Source organism: Bombus fervidus, chromosome 9 (assembly GCF_041682495.2).
Source record: "Bombus fervidus isolate BK054 chromosome 9, iyBomFerv1, whole genome shotgun sequence".
In the NCBI taxonomy this organism is placed as follows: domain Eukaryota; kingdom Metazoa; phylum Arthropoda; class Insecta; order Hymenoptera; family Apidae; genus Bombus; species Bombus fervidus.
Window position 1 is genome coordinate 1768950 of NC_091525.1, and position 18550 is coordinate 1787499.

At 46.8% G+C, this 18550-nt stretch overlaps 1 protein-coding gene across 1 annotated transcript; it reads left to right on the forward strand.

The window, feature by feature from the left end:
* Nucleotides 1–13046: 13046 nt before the first annotated feature.
* On the forward strand, nucleotides 13047–15335 carry LOC139991086 (uncharacterized). The gene is made up of 3 exons (XM_072010901.1): nucleotides 13047–13930; nucleotides 14048–14998; nucleotides 15200–15335. Exons 1-3 carry the CDS (start codon nucleotides 13047–13049, stop codon nucleotides 15333–15335), a joined length of 1971 nt encoding a protein of 656 aa, XP_071867002.1.
* The last annotated feature ends 3215 nt before the right edge of the window (nucleotides 15336–18550 follow it).

Consider the following 18550-nt stretch of genomic DNA (forward strand, 5'->3'; position numbering starts at 1 on the left):
CGATGTCTTGACCCCCTTGTTCATGGTCAGCGTCTCCGCGGACGTACGCGGTGCGCGGGGGAGCCCGGCCGCTATCGTCGCCTGCGCTGTTCCTTCCCTGGTCGCTGGTGCGGCGCCCGTCTTCCGCGCGCCCGTCGGTCTTGCCGGAGGAGCTTCTCCTTCCTTGCAGTCCTCTTCCTCCGCGGCCGCCTTTCCACCACCCTCCATTCGCCGCCCTCCTGCTCCCTCAGGAGCGTTGTGGCTTGGGTGGCGCGTGGGGCGGCGGGTTGGTCCGCCTTGCGCCGGGGTTCGGGACTGCGCGGTCTTTGGCCCCCGAACCGTTCCTCGATGGCCCTCATGATGGAGGGACCAAGTTCGCCCATCTTCTTTTCTAGGGCGTCCAGACACGCGCCCTCTTGATTCCCCTCCCGCGGAGGGTGGCCGAACTCGATAGCCCGACCGTTGCACCGCGGGCACTCGTGGATGCGAGCTGCCAGCCTCGTTATTTCTTTGCGCAAGGCCGCGTTTTCCTCCTCCAACGCGGTCAGCCTCGCTTCCGCGAGCCTGGCGGCCGTGGAGCTACCGCTGTGGACCACCTCAGCCCTCTGCAGGTTAAGCTCCCTCCATGCGGCGGCGACGTAGGTCGCCGCGTTTTTTAGGTCCTTGATGCTCGCTCCCTTGAGGTTCGACGATATCGCCGCCACCTGCAAGATCTTAGACACCTGCCTGGTGAACTCGGCGCTCACGTCGGCCGCCGAGCTCATCCGTATCTCCAGTGCCAATTCCACGGAGATCTCCGGGGTCAACGACATAATGCGCCTTCTCTTCCCCCCGGAGACAGTCGATCCCAGAGATGATCGCGACGCGAACGAGGCGACCGAATCCTCGTCGTCGGACCTCGCCCGCGTTCGCAGCGCCCTTACCGGCGTGAGGTCCGTTACCGCGGCCGGTGCGAGGAAGACGCCGTCCGCTCCGCCCGCGGTTCTCCGCGATCCTCTTGTCACTCTTCTCGGAGGTTCCTCGCGAATCTCCCTACTGCTGCATCCCGCCTCGCCAGACGTGAAAACACATCCGGGGGCCTGGCGGTCCACCCCCGAACGGCCGCGGTCGTGAGATGACGACGCAGGTGGGCCCACTTGACCACCCACCACTGTGCTGGTACTGGGGTATCCTTCCCCTGCACCGTAAACCGTTTTCTTTTTTGGTTTCTATCCATAATTTATGCACTTGTTGTCACCATGGTCGTCAACGAAGTCTCCGTCCTGGTGCCACTCACTTTTTCGGTCAAGGCCGGTGCAGGGTGACGGGGAGCCCCACGAGAAGATGAGGTGAGTGGTCTTGACAGGCATGGGCCCAGCAACTTTTCCGAAGCTCTTCGCATCGGATCGGCGAACTGACGGGCGCCAGAGGCACCGACCAGCCGCCACCCGACTGTAATAGAGCATCAGATCCATCGGGGTTTCCCGGGACGTGGTCCTACGACCCGGGAACCCATGCCCGCCTCATGCTCCCCTGCCTAGTAGTACTGTTGCTTCTCTACTAATTTAGATACGTGGAAGAAAAATCTAGTCCCGAACGTTCGTAACATAAGGTGCTAACCACTACTCTGCCGTCATCCGACGCTAGTTGGTGTCGAGTGGTGATATTTTGCTGTTGAGTGCCGCCACAGGGATTTAGCTTTGAAGGTGTCACATTTCCAGATGGTGTGTGGTCCTTGGCAGATATGATACGGTGACGGAACCCGTGATGTGGTAAATGCGCATTCTCGTGACGCGTACTGACGGACCTGCTTGGGTTGTTCTTGCGATCTGCTTTTCAGCGAGACATCAGAGGACCATATGCAAGTGTGTGACAAGTTCTCGAGGTAGTCCAGTAACTGAGTGTCTACCGAGGGACTTCCTTACTAGTTAACGTGAGTTCCCAATGCTGTCTGATATTCGAAGGTAATTTAGAATTAATGAGGTCGAGATTGAGGGAGTTTGCATTGATTGGTTCTCCTAAATTATTTAACGCGCCGAGATATTGTCTTACCGTGTTTGTTAAGTCCCTCAAAGCCGTTGGAGAATATCTAGTTAATTTCGGATAATTGATGATTGCAAGGCCGTGACATGACACGATGCGTCGTGGACATTCGAACCTCTTCTTGAGGAGGGCCATAGCCTCGAGGTAATTTTTATTGTTGAAGCTTATTGAATTCACGCAGGCCGCTGCTTCTCCCGTTAAGGCGGCCTGCAGATAGTGGAACTTTTGTATGGGTGCGAAGTAGTAGTGTTGTCTATCGTTGATGTAAAAGCGTCGTAGAATGGGCTCCATTGTTTTAATTTCCCGTCGAATGTGGACAGCCGCATTTCTAGTAAGCGAATTTTCGGTGCGGGCAAATCGCTGCCGTTGGGTGTCGACGGGGTTGACGGTCGCTCACCCTGTATCAGACTCTTTAATCGAGCTCCCAGGGACATGTAAGTTTTTAACGTGTATCTTTCCACCGAGTGACACGTATGGAGCTGGGCGCGTACTACGGTGTAGCGAGAGCCATCTGATAAGCTGCAGTGTTAAGAGTACTTATTCTCTTCGCTTTTGCCTAACGCCCTTTTAGTTTAAGACGGGGAGAGTGAGTCCTTTCCAATTATAAGGGTTAATAGCATGGAATAAGTCGGATTGGGAGGAATTTACTAAGCGAAAGTTCCCACCAAAATGGCGGTTTACAAAGTATTGTTCTCGATACGCCATGTTGTTGTACGGGTCGACATGTCTCCAGGCGCGGTGCTCGAGGTCCGTTCGCAACCTCGAGAAGAGGTCGCCACATTACGGACCACTAGAGTTTGCTCTAAGTTCCACCACTGTTCAGCTGTTACTTTGGAGATGTTTTCGGGTGATTTCCGAAATTTTCTTGCGGTTCTAATTTATTTTATATAGTGTCGTACAGTGGCAGTTATCTACTTGTCAAGTCGCGTTACAGGTAAAAATCTGGGAGCACGGGAAATTACTTTGAACTCGGAGACAGTTGGCCTGATATAGTCGGCTACCCGAAAGTTCCACTATAATATTTCAGAATTAAACATAATAGGATTTGAAAATATTGCGCTATAACGGTTTATGAACAAATAAAGGAATAACGATGATGTGTAGGTCGTAAGACAAAGGATAGTGTGGGTAAATATGACAAGGTGTATTTATTTACAATTAACAAGTTATTTATTATAAATTATTTAATATGTATACAGGCCAGTCGTATTACAGTATTTTAGATTATTTATCGTACTAATAGGAAATATTTTAACGCTAGAATCATGAGTTTTGATTAAATATAGCATAGTGTCAAGTCACTACGAGCAAAGAGATCAGTCGTGAGAAATGACAGTAATTGTATAATAACAAAGGACAAGCCAAATATAGTAGAATGACTCACCGGCTAGCGGGTGGTTGTGTCTATCAAAAGCAAAAGAAATTTGAAAGATGTTAGTTTATAGGACTTGTTGACAATCAATGTGACGCGGTCGATACAACGTTCGAGTGCGCTGTGTTTAGACACACAACATAATTGATAAAATAATTCTTATATTTGATTTAAGAAATGATAGCTCGTTAGCGAGCAGTATTTATTAGACGGTGGCTGAAATTCAGTTGATAATTTGAATTTAATAATTAAATAACTAACGAACGAGTTTTCAATCTGGCAGGTGTATTACTTTGTTTTGTTTACCTAGTGGAAGCTTGCTAGTGGGAAGCATCATACGTAAGAAAAACCAACTTTCCCGTGTCTTCTCGTAGTCGACATAACTTTTACAAAACAATTCAGTAAAAAGATATTTGTTCGATCTGAAGGACCTTAAGTAGAAAATTTCTGAGATTTATGGTGGGCCTTCAAGACTATTGAGGGTACGCGGTAAGGATGTGTAGACATCTGGCTGTCATCTTGCCCGCGTTGTGTGGCCTGGTGTAAGTAGAGAGTCACCAGACGTAACAGTAATGTACACGGAAGTATTCTTTGTCGTTGATCGTCGATGATTCATCCTGTCCTTCATAATCAAATAATTTCCGTTTTTTACCCCTGTATGATGATTTGAAACCCGATGTTATGTCCATTTCCTTTGCAACTTTATCAGTTGCGATCATAGCTTTGCTAAATCCTTCGTTTCTGTTTTCCGCAAAAAATCGTTAAGATCTTTCAGATGCTTCGTAGCCAAATCGATTTACATCTTTTAATTTTGCAATACTTTGCTGACGATGTTAATTTTTGATAATATTTCGTACCAAATGATAAGACTGGCAATAAATTCAAATTCATTTATCTTGCGCACTATAGACAAAATCTCAATTTTCAATTTATCGTCGGATGCGTTGTTGCCAATTTCGATCAAGGCGTTTCGAAATTGGCGAACATGAAATCGAAAAACCTTTACACCATCAAAACGGCATTCCCATCTAGTTTCTGACAATGGTTTAGGTGTAATTTTTTCAACGTGTTTTTTTTTTTTTTTTTAGAACAAATCAACGCGATGTCGATGCTGCAAATATTTTGCTATATCTGCCAATAACAAATTCAATTTGTGACTACCGCATGGTATGTAAAACGCTTTAGGATTTACACGTAATATTTTTTAAATATTAAATTGATGTATTCCCCTCGTATTGACACCGTTTCATATCCTTGTCCGCAACAGTCGGATATTTTTATTCCCAACTGATCCAGAATGAGCGTAGTTTCAGATAGTCCTTTTCCTGTTGTATCGTGAACTATTTTAAATTTGATAAAATGTTCCTCGATTTCAACCTCCTCGTCCGTTATGTCGACATACCGAAGAACAACCGATAATTGCTCTTGATGGCTCACATCTGGCGTACAATCCAATCAAATGGAATAATATTTTACTCTCCTGATTGCATCGATAATTACTTTTTGTACTTTATTTGCCGTTGCCTTATTAATTCGTTTCGAATTGAACGCGATAAGTAATAATGCCCTTTTATGGCTGTTTTGTTTAAACGATCAATTAGAACAGAATCAAATTTTGCAATTAATTGTATTAAATCCAAAAAATTACCATTGCGCGGTGTGTACAAAGTATCGGAACTTCCTCGGAAAGCTAAATTATGTTGCGTCAAATATAAAATAACAGCAGTTATTCTTTGGAAAACTTGTTCGTATCGTGCCGCTTCAAGTCTTAAAAATTTCTCGCACTCTTTATCAAGTAGATCTTGCCAGTGCGAAAATTTTGTTCAGTTTGAAGCCACTTGTTTATAGCTCGTAAACGTACCGCAGATCGTTCGTACATTTTAATTTGCCGTGCCGAATGAAACCAATCGCAAAATCCGTCTGCCCCCAATGAAATATCAGTAGTGGAAAATAATTTACAAGCGAAACAGTAAACCTTGTTTTTAGATTCAGAATATATTAGCCATCTTCGTGTTGTCCTTTGTCCATTCGTCAGTATTCTTGTAAAATATGTTGCAGAAAAGCTCCTGTTATTTTCGTCTTTAGGGAAGTTAAATTGAGTAACTTGTACAGGACCATGCTCAACTATTAAATTTACTTAAATTTACTATGTTGTGTTCTGTCAATTGGCCACGTGCTAGGATCTTCAATGTCGACATTTCTGTTTTCTTCTTTTTGTGCTTCAATTTCCATATTTTCAATATATTTTTCTTGGTGAGTTTCACTCAATCGCTCTTTTTCTATTCTTTCCATTTTCGTCCAATTCAGTTTTGTTGGTGTCTTCTTCATTTTCCTTCACAGGTGTATTCAACTCTTGAAGACTGGTTCGGCACGCGATGGAGAACGGACGTGTTGGCGGGTCGCTCCTACTAGCCAGGTGTTTGACAATGTACGATGATGTATGCGTGTGAGAATGCAAGCAAACTTGCTATGGGGTACGGTGAATTACAAGGGAGTGTGGGTGGAATAGTATTGAGTTGATATTCAGTTATATGTATATGGAGACGACGAGGATTATGATCGTTTGAGTGCAATTAAAGTGAGATAAACATGAAGTGTGGCGGTCAATAGTGGCATGAAGAGTCGTAGGTGAATAACTGTTAAATTAACTTAAGTACAGCAGTTTAGGGTAAAAGTGTTTGAAACAATAACGACTCATTAGTAATTGTGTTTATGATTATTAAAGCGGTGAATAAGTAAGAGGAAGAGTAATATAATATGTGAGTATTAGCATATGCTGGTGGTCTTCAAACATAAAACGGGAAAAGAAATTAGTAGCATACATTATTGTTAGTAGTATACATTAGATAAAGCCAAAAGTAATAAGTTAATAGGAAAATTTAATATATGAATAAAATAGCTAATATGAAATTCTCATACCTATTGAAGAAGCATCTAAGTAAAATTAATAAATTAAAAGTTTGGGCAAGGATTCACACAGTTTAAATTTAAATTAAAGTTTAAATTTTGTTTTCTTAAGCTAGGTTACAGGGGACAGAATGCAGATAGTCAATCCTGCCAAGACTGTTTATCGTGTTTTGTTTTTATGTTAGTCGCTATTATTTCTTTCTTTTATTAATTTTTATTATTTTTTATTTTCACTTTAGTCGTTGTTTATTTTGCCTTTAACCGAATAACGATAATGGTTTGATATTGTTTGACAACACAATAATATTTAATATAACTGATTTGATGGGCGTGTATCATAATGTAAGATAGAAAATGCAGTTGCACACGATGGTTCACGATGGTACACTAACACTAGCGTTTGGCACACGAGTATCGGTAGACCGATGAATCGAAAGTATTGCATGTAGGTGGTAGCACTCATTGGGCACAGTGGAATTACGTATCACGAGAGTAAACGGTGGGTTGATGTGATATTGGAATGACAAATGCAAAGGCTGATATCAGCGAAGTTAGCAAGTGTTTGAGCGATGTGATGAGACGCGCACGTGTTGTACCAACGGTCGCCATATTGGTATGGGGGCTCCTACTACATATAAGGCATATGAATATTAGCTAATATCAGCCTGAGTGCCGATATATGAACGAGTAGTGCCATATGCATGTAATTAGTGAAGTATTATTGACACGAGATGGTATATGGTCATACTGGCTATGTGGGTCATCTGGTGGAATGGTTACATGGCGAGTTAGGTGGCCTAACCCTTTATAGTAAAATGTCGCCTTTAGAATGCAACTTACAACAAGGGCAGATGATGAAACAACTATATGATGACGATCTTGGGAACGAAAATGGATATGAGAAAGGAAGAACGACTTTATGACGAAATCGGCTATGCCCCCAGATTATTTAAACTTTATAAACTATATCGATAGAACGAATAGGAAAAATAAAGTTACGACTCAGGGGGTTTCGGAGCCCCCAGACCCCGTCGGCTTGGCGTGTGGTGCCTCCCCAGGCTTCACCCGAACGGTCGTCACACGACTAGGCGAGGAGCGAGGAGAGGTCGGTCGGTCCCAGGGCCGCTTCTTGTTCGTTAAACTCGACAGAGGGCTACATAATGGATGAGAGTGACACTGAGACGAGATTGAAAGAGATCTCGATCCCTTCGAGAAGAAGGCTTGATAGCAGCTCGATAGGTAAAAAGAAGCTGCTGGTGTGGCATAGCACTCTTCACGCCCACCAATGCCAAGCGACAACTCCTCCTCCAAGTCGGTGGGGTCTGGTAAATACTGGCTTGTCAGTGACTAACGGAGCCAATGGCTATCTCAAACACCCTTCCCCTGTCCCGTTCCCTTATCATAATCCCTTTCCTCGAGCAGCGACCAGTGGTTCCGGAGAAAGATGCCGACTGTACAAGGATAGCGGCGTGGGCTAGAAACCCACCCTTCCCGAGAAAGACAACAGGGAGTCAACATGGTGTAAAAATCCTTACACGACCAAAAAATCCAACAGGGGTCGTCGGGGGCTAACAGCCCGCCATATCTGCGTTAAGGTTCTGGCTCGGGAACAGACATGATTCGGTCCCGGCCGCGAGACCGGGAGGGGGTATCTTACCAAGAAGCCCGGAGGTCACGCCTGTCCCTTCTTTCTTCCATTTCTCCTCTCCCTTGCCGCTCAACTTCCAATCCCTCAGGGGCTGCGGACTCGCCGGCGAGTCGCAGTACGAGTACATGACCCAGAGGAACCCTAGCACAAAACATTACATATACAATACAATAACATATGTTATTGGGAAGTTTCGATTTTCTTTCACCGGTATAGATATTATGTGTTTTCCCGAATCCCGTTGCAATCTTACTCTTTCCAACATCAGGTCTTCGTAATGCGGTAGCTCACCTTTCCACAGGATTTCCCTTTGTATAGACAAAAATTACCTTGCGATCATTTATTTTTACTGTTGAATCTCTTGTTTCTGAGATTTTCAATTCCGCAAGTATTGTAGGTTTGGCCCTTTCTTCTTCTTTTCCTGGATCATGGAACTGAGGCAAGCCACGTGGTTTAGCTTTGAATATGGGAGGGTCCTTGGTTGATTTGTCTAGTTGGAATCATTTTCGGAGAGGATAACGAATCGGCGAATCTTCTTCTCGCTTCCTGATCGACAGGCACACCCCCGGAAGGTTTCTAGACAATGCGTCCGCATTTGCGTTCGCTCTGCCTTCTTTGTATCGAATATCGAATTCGAAAACCGACAACTTAAGTCTCTATTTCCAGATTCTTCAAGTAGGATCATTGATAGAGTTCATCCACACCAAAGGTTTATGATCGATAACGATGGTAAATTTTTTTCCGTATAGATACGACCGAAAATGCATTGCGCTATAAATGATTATCAGACACTCTTTTTTCTATGGTGGAGTAATTGTGTTCGGCGAGATTTAGTAATGTCGAGGCGTACGCAATCGGTAGATCTTTTCCGATTGGTCCTTGACTAGGTACACCGCCCATGGCGTATCTGGATGCATCCGTCGTAAGGTTGAATGCTTGACAAAATTCTGGATATTGTAGGATGGATTCGTTCTCTTGATTCGCTAGCCACTTGAAAGCAACGTCCTTTTTTAATAATTGCGTCAACGGTTTTGCGATATTGGAGAAATTTGGTGTAAATCTTCTGTAGTATCCTGCTAGTCCCAGAAATTGCTTGATATTCTTTGCTTTCTTTGGTCGTGGAAAGTTTGATACCGCCTCGATTTTCTTTGAATCTGGTTTAACCCCATTTTCACTGATCCAAATAATTCACTTCATGTCGTAGGAATTCACATTTGTCAGGTTGCAATCGCAATTTGGCTTTCCTTAATCTGTTCATGAGCTGATTAAATTTAATCTCATGTTCGCAGAGGGATCTGCAATAAATCACTGTATCGTCCAGATAGACAAACAGCTCTATTCCCTGCAGTCCTGATAAGGATATTTGTCCCTTCTAGAGTCTCGCCTGGAAAATGAAATCTGTCTCGATGTTTTTGTATAAGTGCCTCAATGTTCCTCCTCTCTTCTTCGTTCAAATGTTCCAGTCCTAATAATTCAATGATTGTATCGAATCTAGTTTCTTTAGATTTCGAAATTGCATTGCACGTCATGCTAGGGAGCGAGGCGAGGTTTTCAAATTCTTTAATTACCATTGTAGGTGTGGTGAATTTGTAGTCTCTTAATGAGGTATTAATTATCCTTAGATGACCCCGTCCCTTATGGTTTTTCACAACCGCGTTTCCGAAATAGACTCCCTTAATTGGTTCGATTTTGGGGACGATTCCCTTGTTTGTCTCCGGATTTGCAACGTTGAATATACATGTTACCGAACTTCGTTTCGGCACGATTATCTTTTCTCTTGTATCGAAGGGAATATAAATGTTTCCCCACTTAATGTGCTTTTATCCAGACGAGCTTTAGATCCTGCGAAAAATTCGAATCCTACGATTCCATCTTGATTGATCAGCAATGAGACATCAACTACATGAAAAATAACTGGATGGCCCGCAACTTGTATTACTGTCTGCCCTAGGCTGACCAGGCTCGTTGCCGTAATTCCTCGAACTTTGATTAATTCTTGCTCGTCGATAATCGCTAAATCAGGTAAGGCAGGTTTTCTATGATATTTATTTCTGATCCGGAGACTAACAGCAAATTCGTTTTAGTTTTCAAGTCTGGGAAGACTATTCTTGCGGTTGGAGTGTTCGGGGTTTCATTTATCTTTATTGGAAAAATTCGGAGAGATCTCCTTCCGAATCTGAATCCGATTCTTGCGCATTCTTGGTTGTTTTTCCGTGGACTTCCTTTTTAATTGTCGATTCTCCAGATATTCCATTCGTTTCAGTGCACGACTGCACGATGGTTTTATTGTAATGCTTGAAGGTTGTCTTGGTTTGTCTTGGAAGGTTTAAAGGTTTGTAGGTCTTCTCGTTGCCGCTTGTACTCTTGGGCGATTCATAGCGTCGCTCCTTCGAGGTTCGCCCCTTGTTCTCGAAAGAGTTGGCTGGTTTCCCAACTGCCCTGACGCGTATGGTACTATTATCCCAGCGTCTACTCTGACTTTAAATCGGTAACAGTCTCGTACCAAGTGCCCAGGTTTTTTTTTACAATAATTACAGATTATAGGATTTTGTCTTGGGTCGTTTGGACGATTTCGCGACGGCGGTACAAATCTCCGATTTTGGCGGTTGTTGTTCAGGGGACGAGCGTTGTTTCGGTCGTAATCGTTCGGAGATGTCGGACGCTGGTGTCGTGTTCTGTTGCTTGCCCGCTTTAATTCCCGTGTTGCTTTCACGGTTTGGCGGTATGCGTCGTCCAAGGATTGGTATCCTGCTACCTTTACTCGCAAGTATACCTCGTTTGGGAGTCCCTTAACGAAAGCCTCCCTTGTGTCCCAATCTATCGTATCTCGGACATCTTGCCATACTCGCATTTTTCCCCAACCATTATTGCCAGCCTAAGATTTCTGACGCGGTCTGTGTAATCTAGTATCTCCTCTCCTGGTCGTTGAAATACTGTTCCTAATTCTCTCCTATATTCGCTAACGGTTTTTTCTGGGCCGAACATATCTTTCAACTTGTTCCCAAAATCATTTAAATTTGTTATCCGACAGTCTTCTACGACGAGAAATGCGTGTATGAGAAGCTTATTCATTAATAATTTCGGCACTCGAGGATCTTGATGCCCTGGATGCCATATTTCGCGCGTGCTCACACGCCCTTAAAAACTGAAATACAGACGGTTGGTGGCCGTCGAACACTGGTACCGATTCGATCGCGTCTTTTAATTTAATCGGTTGGGAGTTACCATCGATCGCTCTGGTTTCTCGTGGTGTTATCGGCGATGATGTAGGCGTTTCAGTTTCGTTTGTTACCCTACTTATACGCGCGTCTTCCTCTAATTTGGCAATTCTTATGCTCATGTCGGTTAATAGGTGAAAATTTTCATCCCACGCTTTCACTTTTTCTAACAACGTCAAGAGCGTGTCCTCATTCATTGAGTCTCGTGTGATCGACATGTTTTCCGTTTATATTTTTTCAATACTCGTAAGAACTTTAATCCTCCGTGGAGCGTATCCCACCGCTGCCACCAAAAATTATATCTATATATATTGTTACGTTCTATTTACTCGCCGACGAGAAGGTAGCGTCAACTGACGTTTAATGCAACTGGCAATAAGCTGCACTTTCGGCTAACCTGCTATGTGCGGGAATACTGGCACGGGAGAGGATTACAGTTGTTCGAAAATAGATTATCAATATAAAATGGTTTATTGAAATCTTACTCAGTTTCCATATTGCCAATTGACTGACAAACTGACGGATATAAAAATTTTCCGTTGACAAAATGATGATTCTTCGATTGACAAAGTGACGATTCTTTGATAGACAAAATGATAAAAACTTGATTAATGATGATTAAAGCTTGGAGTCATGTTAAACATAAATTAAAGGCAATAACTGCAACCAACTATTCCGTATATAAACATATAATGTAATACAGTGTCAGTAAGAGGAAGGTACAAAATGTTGTAGTATACACACCAGCAAACACTTTAATAGAACACCAAAGGTTAGACCGTTTTATTAACATATGATAAATAAGAATAAATATGTAGCTACTAAAGGTATATTAGTAGGAAATATTAATAAAAATAGCGATAAGTAGAATATGGATAAAATAATGGGCATCGATTATAAGAATAACAAGTAATAATGGTATGCGTTATGAAGGTGACACTGTATATCGATTATAAGTCCAATAAGCATAATGTTCAATAGACATTGTATTTGAACAATAGAAAACTAGTATATGATATATGACTAAATGTAACTAAATGAACTATTCGAGATTAAAAACCAAACGTAACTTGTTTTAATCGAATCATTGTAATAACAGTGATATGGATATGGCTGCGGTCAATTGAATATGAATTCATTCGAGTGATTAAATAGTTCAGCATAGTGATATGTGCACAAAACATAACTTACGGAATAATCAGAAAAGGCGTAGTGGATGGTTAGCTGCTAACTTATTGCGATAATCTTCCAATTGGTTTAAAAAATATATATTGACCTGTTGAATAATGAAATTATATTGATTAATAATTATATAAGTATTTAACGTTCAATATAGTAGATTTTATAAATTGTCTTGAAGGAATTTGGAAGAATAAATAAACAGGTGGTGCCAAGATACTGGATGGAGTATAATAAGCAGAGCTGAATTGAAGCTAAACTCCAACAAACAAATGAAACAAATACTATATAATGAATAGAGAGCGCACATAAAAGATAGTAAATTGAGTAAGAATAATAAAAATACCAGGTAATAACTAACTTAGTCGTATTATTTAATAATTCGAAAGAAAAACATTTAATATGTTAAGCGAAAAAATTAACCTAGGGGTTAGTTTTCATATGTCAAGTTAATAGCATTAGCTAACACACTATGAATAGCCAATATGAAGTGGAAACTAAAATTGAAGTACTTACTATACGAAGAATAAATAAATCATAGATATTATTGAATAAATTGGTTTAATAATATATTTTGCTAGAGCCGACTTAATTATAACACGTCATAAGGCGTATGATATTACAAAATGGCCAATTTTTGACAATTCACTGTCGACGAAATATTAGGTTGGTATGATCAAGGAGGCTGGCGCGGAGGACGCCATGGAAGCGATGTGCTTAGATGGCTAAGAAAATTCGTATCCTCCAAACCAACCTGGGACGGTCGAGAAGGGCGCAAGACCTGCTCTTCCAAACTATCCGGGAGAACGCTGTCGCCCTGGCGGTGGTGGCCGAACCGTATAGAGTGTTGGATGCTCCGAACTGGACAGGAGACACGGACGAAATGGTCGCCGTCGCCTGGACGTCGGCGCCAGGGGCACCCGCCTACGGGGTCCCGCTGGAGCGCGGCAACGGATATATCGCGGTCGAGTGGGCAGGTATGGTGGTGGTGGGTGTGTACGTGTCGCCCAACTGCAGAAGGACAGCGTTCGAGGAGTTCCTGGACGGGCTTGGCGGCTGCGTCAGGCGACACCTTCCCCGGCAAGTGCTCGTCTTGGGCGACTTTAACGCTCACTCGACGGAATGGGCAAACCCCAGGACCAATGCGCGCGGTCGCGCGCTCTTGGACTGGGCCACGGGTCTCGGGCTCTTGCTGGTAAACAGGGGCTCGGCCAGCACTTGCGTGGCGTGGAGGGGGTGCTCCATCGTGAACATCACATGGGCCACCTCCGACGCGTTCAGGCGGATTTCAGGCTGGAGAGTGGCCGAGGGAGTCGAAACGCTCTCGGACCACCTCTACATACTAATGGAGGTGAAGGAAAGACCTAGAGCTGGAACCGCGTCCGCGCGAGCTGTTCGCGGCCCTCCGAGAGCCGGGGGTACTCGTCAACCGCCAAGGTGGAAGGTGAAGGAGAGAAACGAAGATCTACTTCGGGCGGCCGTGACGGCGACAGCCTGGAGCTGGGAGGCCACGACGATGACGACGACGACGACTGAAGAAGACGTGGAAGAGGAGGCCGAGAACCTCCGCCGAGCCATGACAGCAATCTGCGACGCGTCCATGCTGTGAGCCACACAGGGCACCGCGCGAAGCAGAGCCGTTTATTGGTGGAATTCCGACATCGCGGAGCTGAGGGCGAGATGCGTCCAGGTCCGACGGCGGTATCAAAGGTTTCGCCGCAGGCGGCGACGGGACGAGGAGGAACTCGCCCTGCGTTACGGAGCGTATCGCGAACTAAGGCGCTCGCTGCAGAGAAAAATCAAAGTGGCGAAGGGCCGTGCCTGGTCGGACCTGGTCGAAGCGGTCGAGTCCGACCCATGGGGTAGGCCGTACAAGGTCGTGACGCGTAAACTTCGCGCCAGGGGCCCGCCGGCTACGAGGGAGATGGAGCCGACGCTGCTCGCGAAGGTCGCCGAGACGCTTTTCCCCCAGCGAGAGGACACCGTGGTGGAGCGACCTCCGAAAACCACACGGACGACCGATTGGAACGTCGATTGGGAAGTCAGCGAGGAAGAACTGTGGGAGGCGACTAGAAGAATGGCCTCCCGCGACGTGGCGCCTGGACCCGACGGGATCCCGGGTTGGATCTGGGGGAAAGCAATGGAGGTGGTGGCTCCCAGGCTTCGACGCCTCTACACCAGATGCCTCAGGGAGGATGCCTATCCCCGTGCGTGGCGAACGGCGAGGCTGATCCTACTCCTCAAAGAGGGACGACCGGCGACCTCGCCGTCGGCTTACCGGTCGATATGCCTGCTGGGCAAGATCGGCAAGCTTCTGGAAAGAGTGGTCGCCTCCCGCCTGGAGCGACACATGTCGGAGCGGGTACGGGGCTGGCACGAAAGCCAGTACGGCTTCCGGAAGGGACGCTCGACGATCGACGCGGTCAGGCGCGTACGGGCGCTCACGGAAGACATGTTTTCCCGAGACGGCGTGGCGTTGGCGGTGTCTCTGGACATCGTCAACGCTTTCAACTTCATACCGTGGGACAAGATAGTGGCGGCGCTGGAAGCGCTTCGAGGTTCCCGACTACCACGTTCGGCTGGGTCCACAAGATGGCGGCATGCAGAGAGGACGCGTACAGATCGCTCCATGCATTTTAACCGTTATTTGGTGGAACAAGCGAGTGAAGGGACGTAAATAGTGTGTAAAAGAAAAGTATTTGTGCTTCTCATGGACTGTGAAAAAGAATTTCTGTGGAGCTAGTTGTGGGAAGTACGCAAAGTGTAAAAGAAAAATCTCGAACCGAGGTTCGAGGTTATGCACGTGGCGAGTCCACAAAAAGCGAATCTGTGGGTCTTAAAACAGCCTGCAGTGAAGTGAAAGTGCTTCCTCAGTGTTAAGAAAAAAATAAGCTGTGGAGTGAAAAGTGAAACTCCAAAGAATTGGGCAGTATCAACATTGTGCAGTGAATTAAAAGTGAGCACTATTAAAAAGCAATACGTCGCTGGACTTGGACTCAGAGCGAGCTAAACGGTACGTCGACGGACTTCGAAATAAACCCAAGATGCCGTCGCAGGGGCTAACACCACCGACCGCAAAGGCAAGGGTTGTCCTGCAACCCTTAAAACCCCCCAAGCTGAACAGAAGTTCAGAAGCCCGTCCTCCGCAAACACCGGAGAAGGAAAGCACAGAAGGAGCAAAGCAAAAGGAAACAGAAACGCGGCCAGTACCTGAACTAAAGGTACAGGCCAGCGAAATAGAAAGGAAGATGCTGGCATTCTGCCTAGATCCAACCAAGAAGGTAAATAAGGACCAGACCGCAACAATCATGCGGTATTTTAGGGACACGAGGGGCTTAGTAGAAGAAGTACTGCTCCACAACAGTTACCTAACCGCCAGGCTAGAGCAAAGCTGGACGAGATCGGGAAGCTTTTCGAGAGGGTGATCGCCGCCCGTCTGGAGGCCCATATCTCGGGGCGGGTGCCCGGATGACACGACAGTCAGTACGGCTTTCGCCGGGGACGCTTCACGGTGGACGCTGTGAAGCGGGTGAGGAGCATGGCGTAGGACATGGTTTCCCGCTACGGGGTGGCGATAGCGGTCTCCCTGGACGTCAGCAACGCCTTCAACTCTATCCCCTGGGCGAGGATAATGGAGGCTCTGTGGCACTTCGAGGTGCCGGCGTACCTGGTTGAGGTCATCGGAGCCTACCTGAACGATAGATGGATCACCTTCACTGGGAGGAACAGGGACGAGAGAAGACGTGTGGAGCGCGGCGTCCCGCAGGGTTCGGTGCTAGGACCGATCTTGTGGATCACGGCCTACGACTCCGTCCTTCGTTGCCCGATGCCCCCGGGCACGGGCTTGGTTTGCTACGCCGACAATACCTTGGTGTTAGCCGGCGGACGGTGGTGGAGCGAGACCGTGATTCTCACGGAAGACGCTGTAGCGTGCGCGGTGCACGCTATTCAGAGACTGGGATTGAGCGTGTCGCCGGCCAAGTCGGAGGCCCTGTGGTTCTTCGACCACCGCCGCAGGGGATCCCCTACCGATGGTTTGTCCGTGGCCATAAATGGCGAAGCGGTGCCGGTGAAGTGTCGTATGAGGTACCTGGGCCTCACCATCGACAGTCGGTGGACGTTCGGACCACATTTCGAGCTCCTGGTCCTGAGGGTGACGGCCGCAGCCAACGCCTTGTGCGGCCTTCTTCCGAATATAGGCGGAGCAGGGTCGGGAGTCCGCCGACTCTACGGGGGAATGATCCGGTCCCGAGTCCTCTATGGGGCACCGGTGTGGGCCCAAGACCTGATGGCCAACTGTCGCAGTCGTACCCTGGTGAGGAGACTGCAGAGGACGACCGCTATCTGAATAGCCAGAGGATATCGGACAATATCCTACGAGTCGGCGACAGTGCTGGCGGCGTCGTCCCCGTTTAAGCTGCAGGCCCTCGAGCTCTGTCGGGTGTACGAACACCTGAGGGCACCGCCTTCGACGACGACGCTGCCACCAGACGGCCTCTCGGCATCGAACGTCCGGGAAGAGGCGAAGCTGGAGATCTGGGAGTGGTGGCGCTCCCAGCTGATGGAGGAGGACGCCAGGCGGCCACACCGAGCCGTCCGCGCCGTGCTTCCCAATTGGGTGGCTTGGAGAGATGAAGGCGGGGTTCCGCTCACCTTCAGGACGACACAGATGCTCACCGGACACGGGGTCTTCGGTGAGTACCTGCTGAAGATCGGGCGGGAGGTGACGTCCATCTGTCACCACTGCGGTGAAGAGGAGGACACGGCGCCAGCACACGCTGCAGTTTTGTCCAGCGTGGGCGGAACCGCGGCGCGTCCTGCAGCTCGACATCGGCGAGAGGTTAGCTCCGGAAACGGTCGTTGAGGCCATGCTCTGAGGGCCCCAGGATTTTAACGCTGTCCGCACCTACTGTCCACAAGATGGCGGCATGCAGAGAGGACGCATACAGATCGCACCGTGCATATTAGCTGTTATTTGATGGAAAAAGTGAGTAGAGGGACGATAAAAGTGTGAATAAGAAAAGTATTTGTGCTTCCCATGGGCTGTGGAAAAGAATTTCTGCGGAGCTAGTTGTGGAAAGTCCACAAAGTGTAAAAGAAAAATCTCGAACCGAGGTTCGAGGTTATGCACGTGGCGAGTCCACAAAAAGTGAGTCTGCGGGACTTAAAACAGTCACTAGTGAAGCGGTAGTGCTTTCAAAGTGCTACAAAAAAAAAATAAGCTGTGGAGTGAAAGGTGTAACTCCAAAAATTGGAGCTGAAACAATATTGTACGGTGAATAAAAAGTGAGCATGTTGCAAATTGTAGGTTAAGTGCGTGGGGACGCCATATTGGGACGGGCGACTGCAGCGTCGCCTCAAGGCCTACCCGCGAAGCAGTGCCTAACCCGCCATCTTTGGACGGAGCCAGTAACGCCATCACACGGGCCGCACTGGAACAAGCAGGCATCCACTTACCGACACCAGCCGCACTCACCAATACCGACCGCTACAGCACTTATCGACTGCAGCTGCACACACGCTAACGCACCGACGGCACGAGTGAGGCGCCACCGCACTGGCAACCTAGGAAACCTTGCGGACGCCGCCATTCGGCAACAGGCGCCACAGCGCGGCAAATTTAATAAAGGAAAGTAGAGGTGCGTGAAAACGGCTAATTAAGCCGCCATTACGCCTATTTTTTTTAATTCAGCGCGTATTAAAAAGCAATACGCCGCTGGACTCAGCCGCGTTCGCCCTAAAGCAAAGCGCAGTTAAAGTCCGGCAGGAAATAACAATACGCCGCCAGACTTAGGTTTTGGTAGGCCAAAAACACACAAATAAAATCTGGAAGGCGAAAACAATACGCCGCCAGACTTTGACTCAGAGCGAGCTAAACGATACGTCGAGGGACTTAAAAATAAACCCAAGATGCCGTAAGACCAGACAGCAACAATCATGCGGTATTTCAGGGACATGAGGAGCATAGTGAAGGAACTACTGCTCCACAATAGTTACCTAACCGGCAGGCTGGAGTAAAGCTCCGACGAGGACAGAAGCAACGGTACGGCAATACTGAACGCCGTAAACCGGTCACTTCAAGTCAGCAAACGGCTCGAAGTAGCCGTCGCAAGAAGAGCGGACGAGCAACGACAACCCTCCTATGCAGAGAAGGTCAAAATGACAACAGGTTGCACCAATGCGGTCAAACAACCACGGAACGTGGTAATAATCCGCCCAGACAAA

Excerpts from the sequence above, each read along its gene's own strand:
- LOC139991086 (XM_072010901.1), top strand. The coding sequence starts at position 13,047 with ATGGCTAAGAAAATTCGTATCCTCCAAACCAACCTGGGACGGTCGAGA. Across the intron at positions 13,931-14,047 it reads ATCTGCGACGCGTCCATGCT|GCGGCGACGGGACGAGGAGG; the intron begins GTGAGCCACACA and ends GTTTCGCCGCAG. Across the intron at positions 14,999-15,199 it reads GAACAAGCGAGTGAAGGGAC|TGTTAAGAAAAAAATAAGCT; the intron begins GTAAATAGTGTG and ends GTGCTTCCTCAG.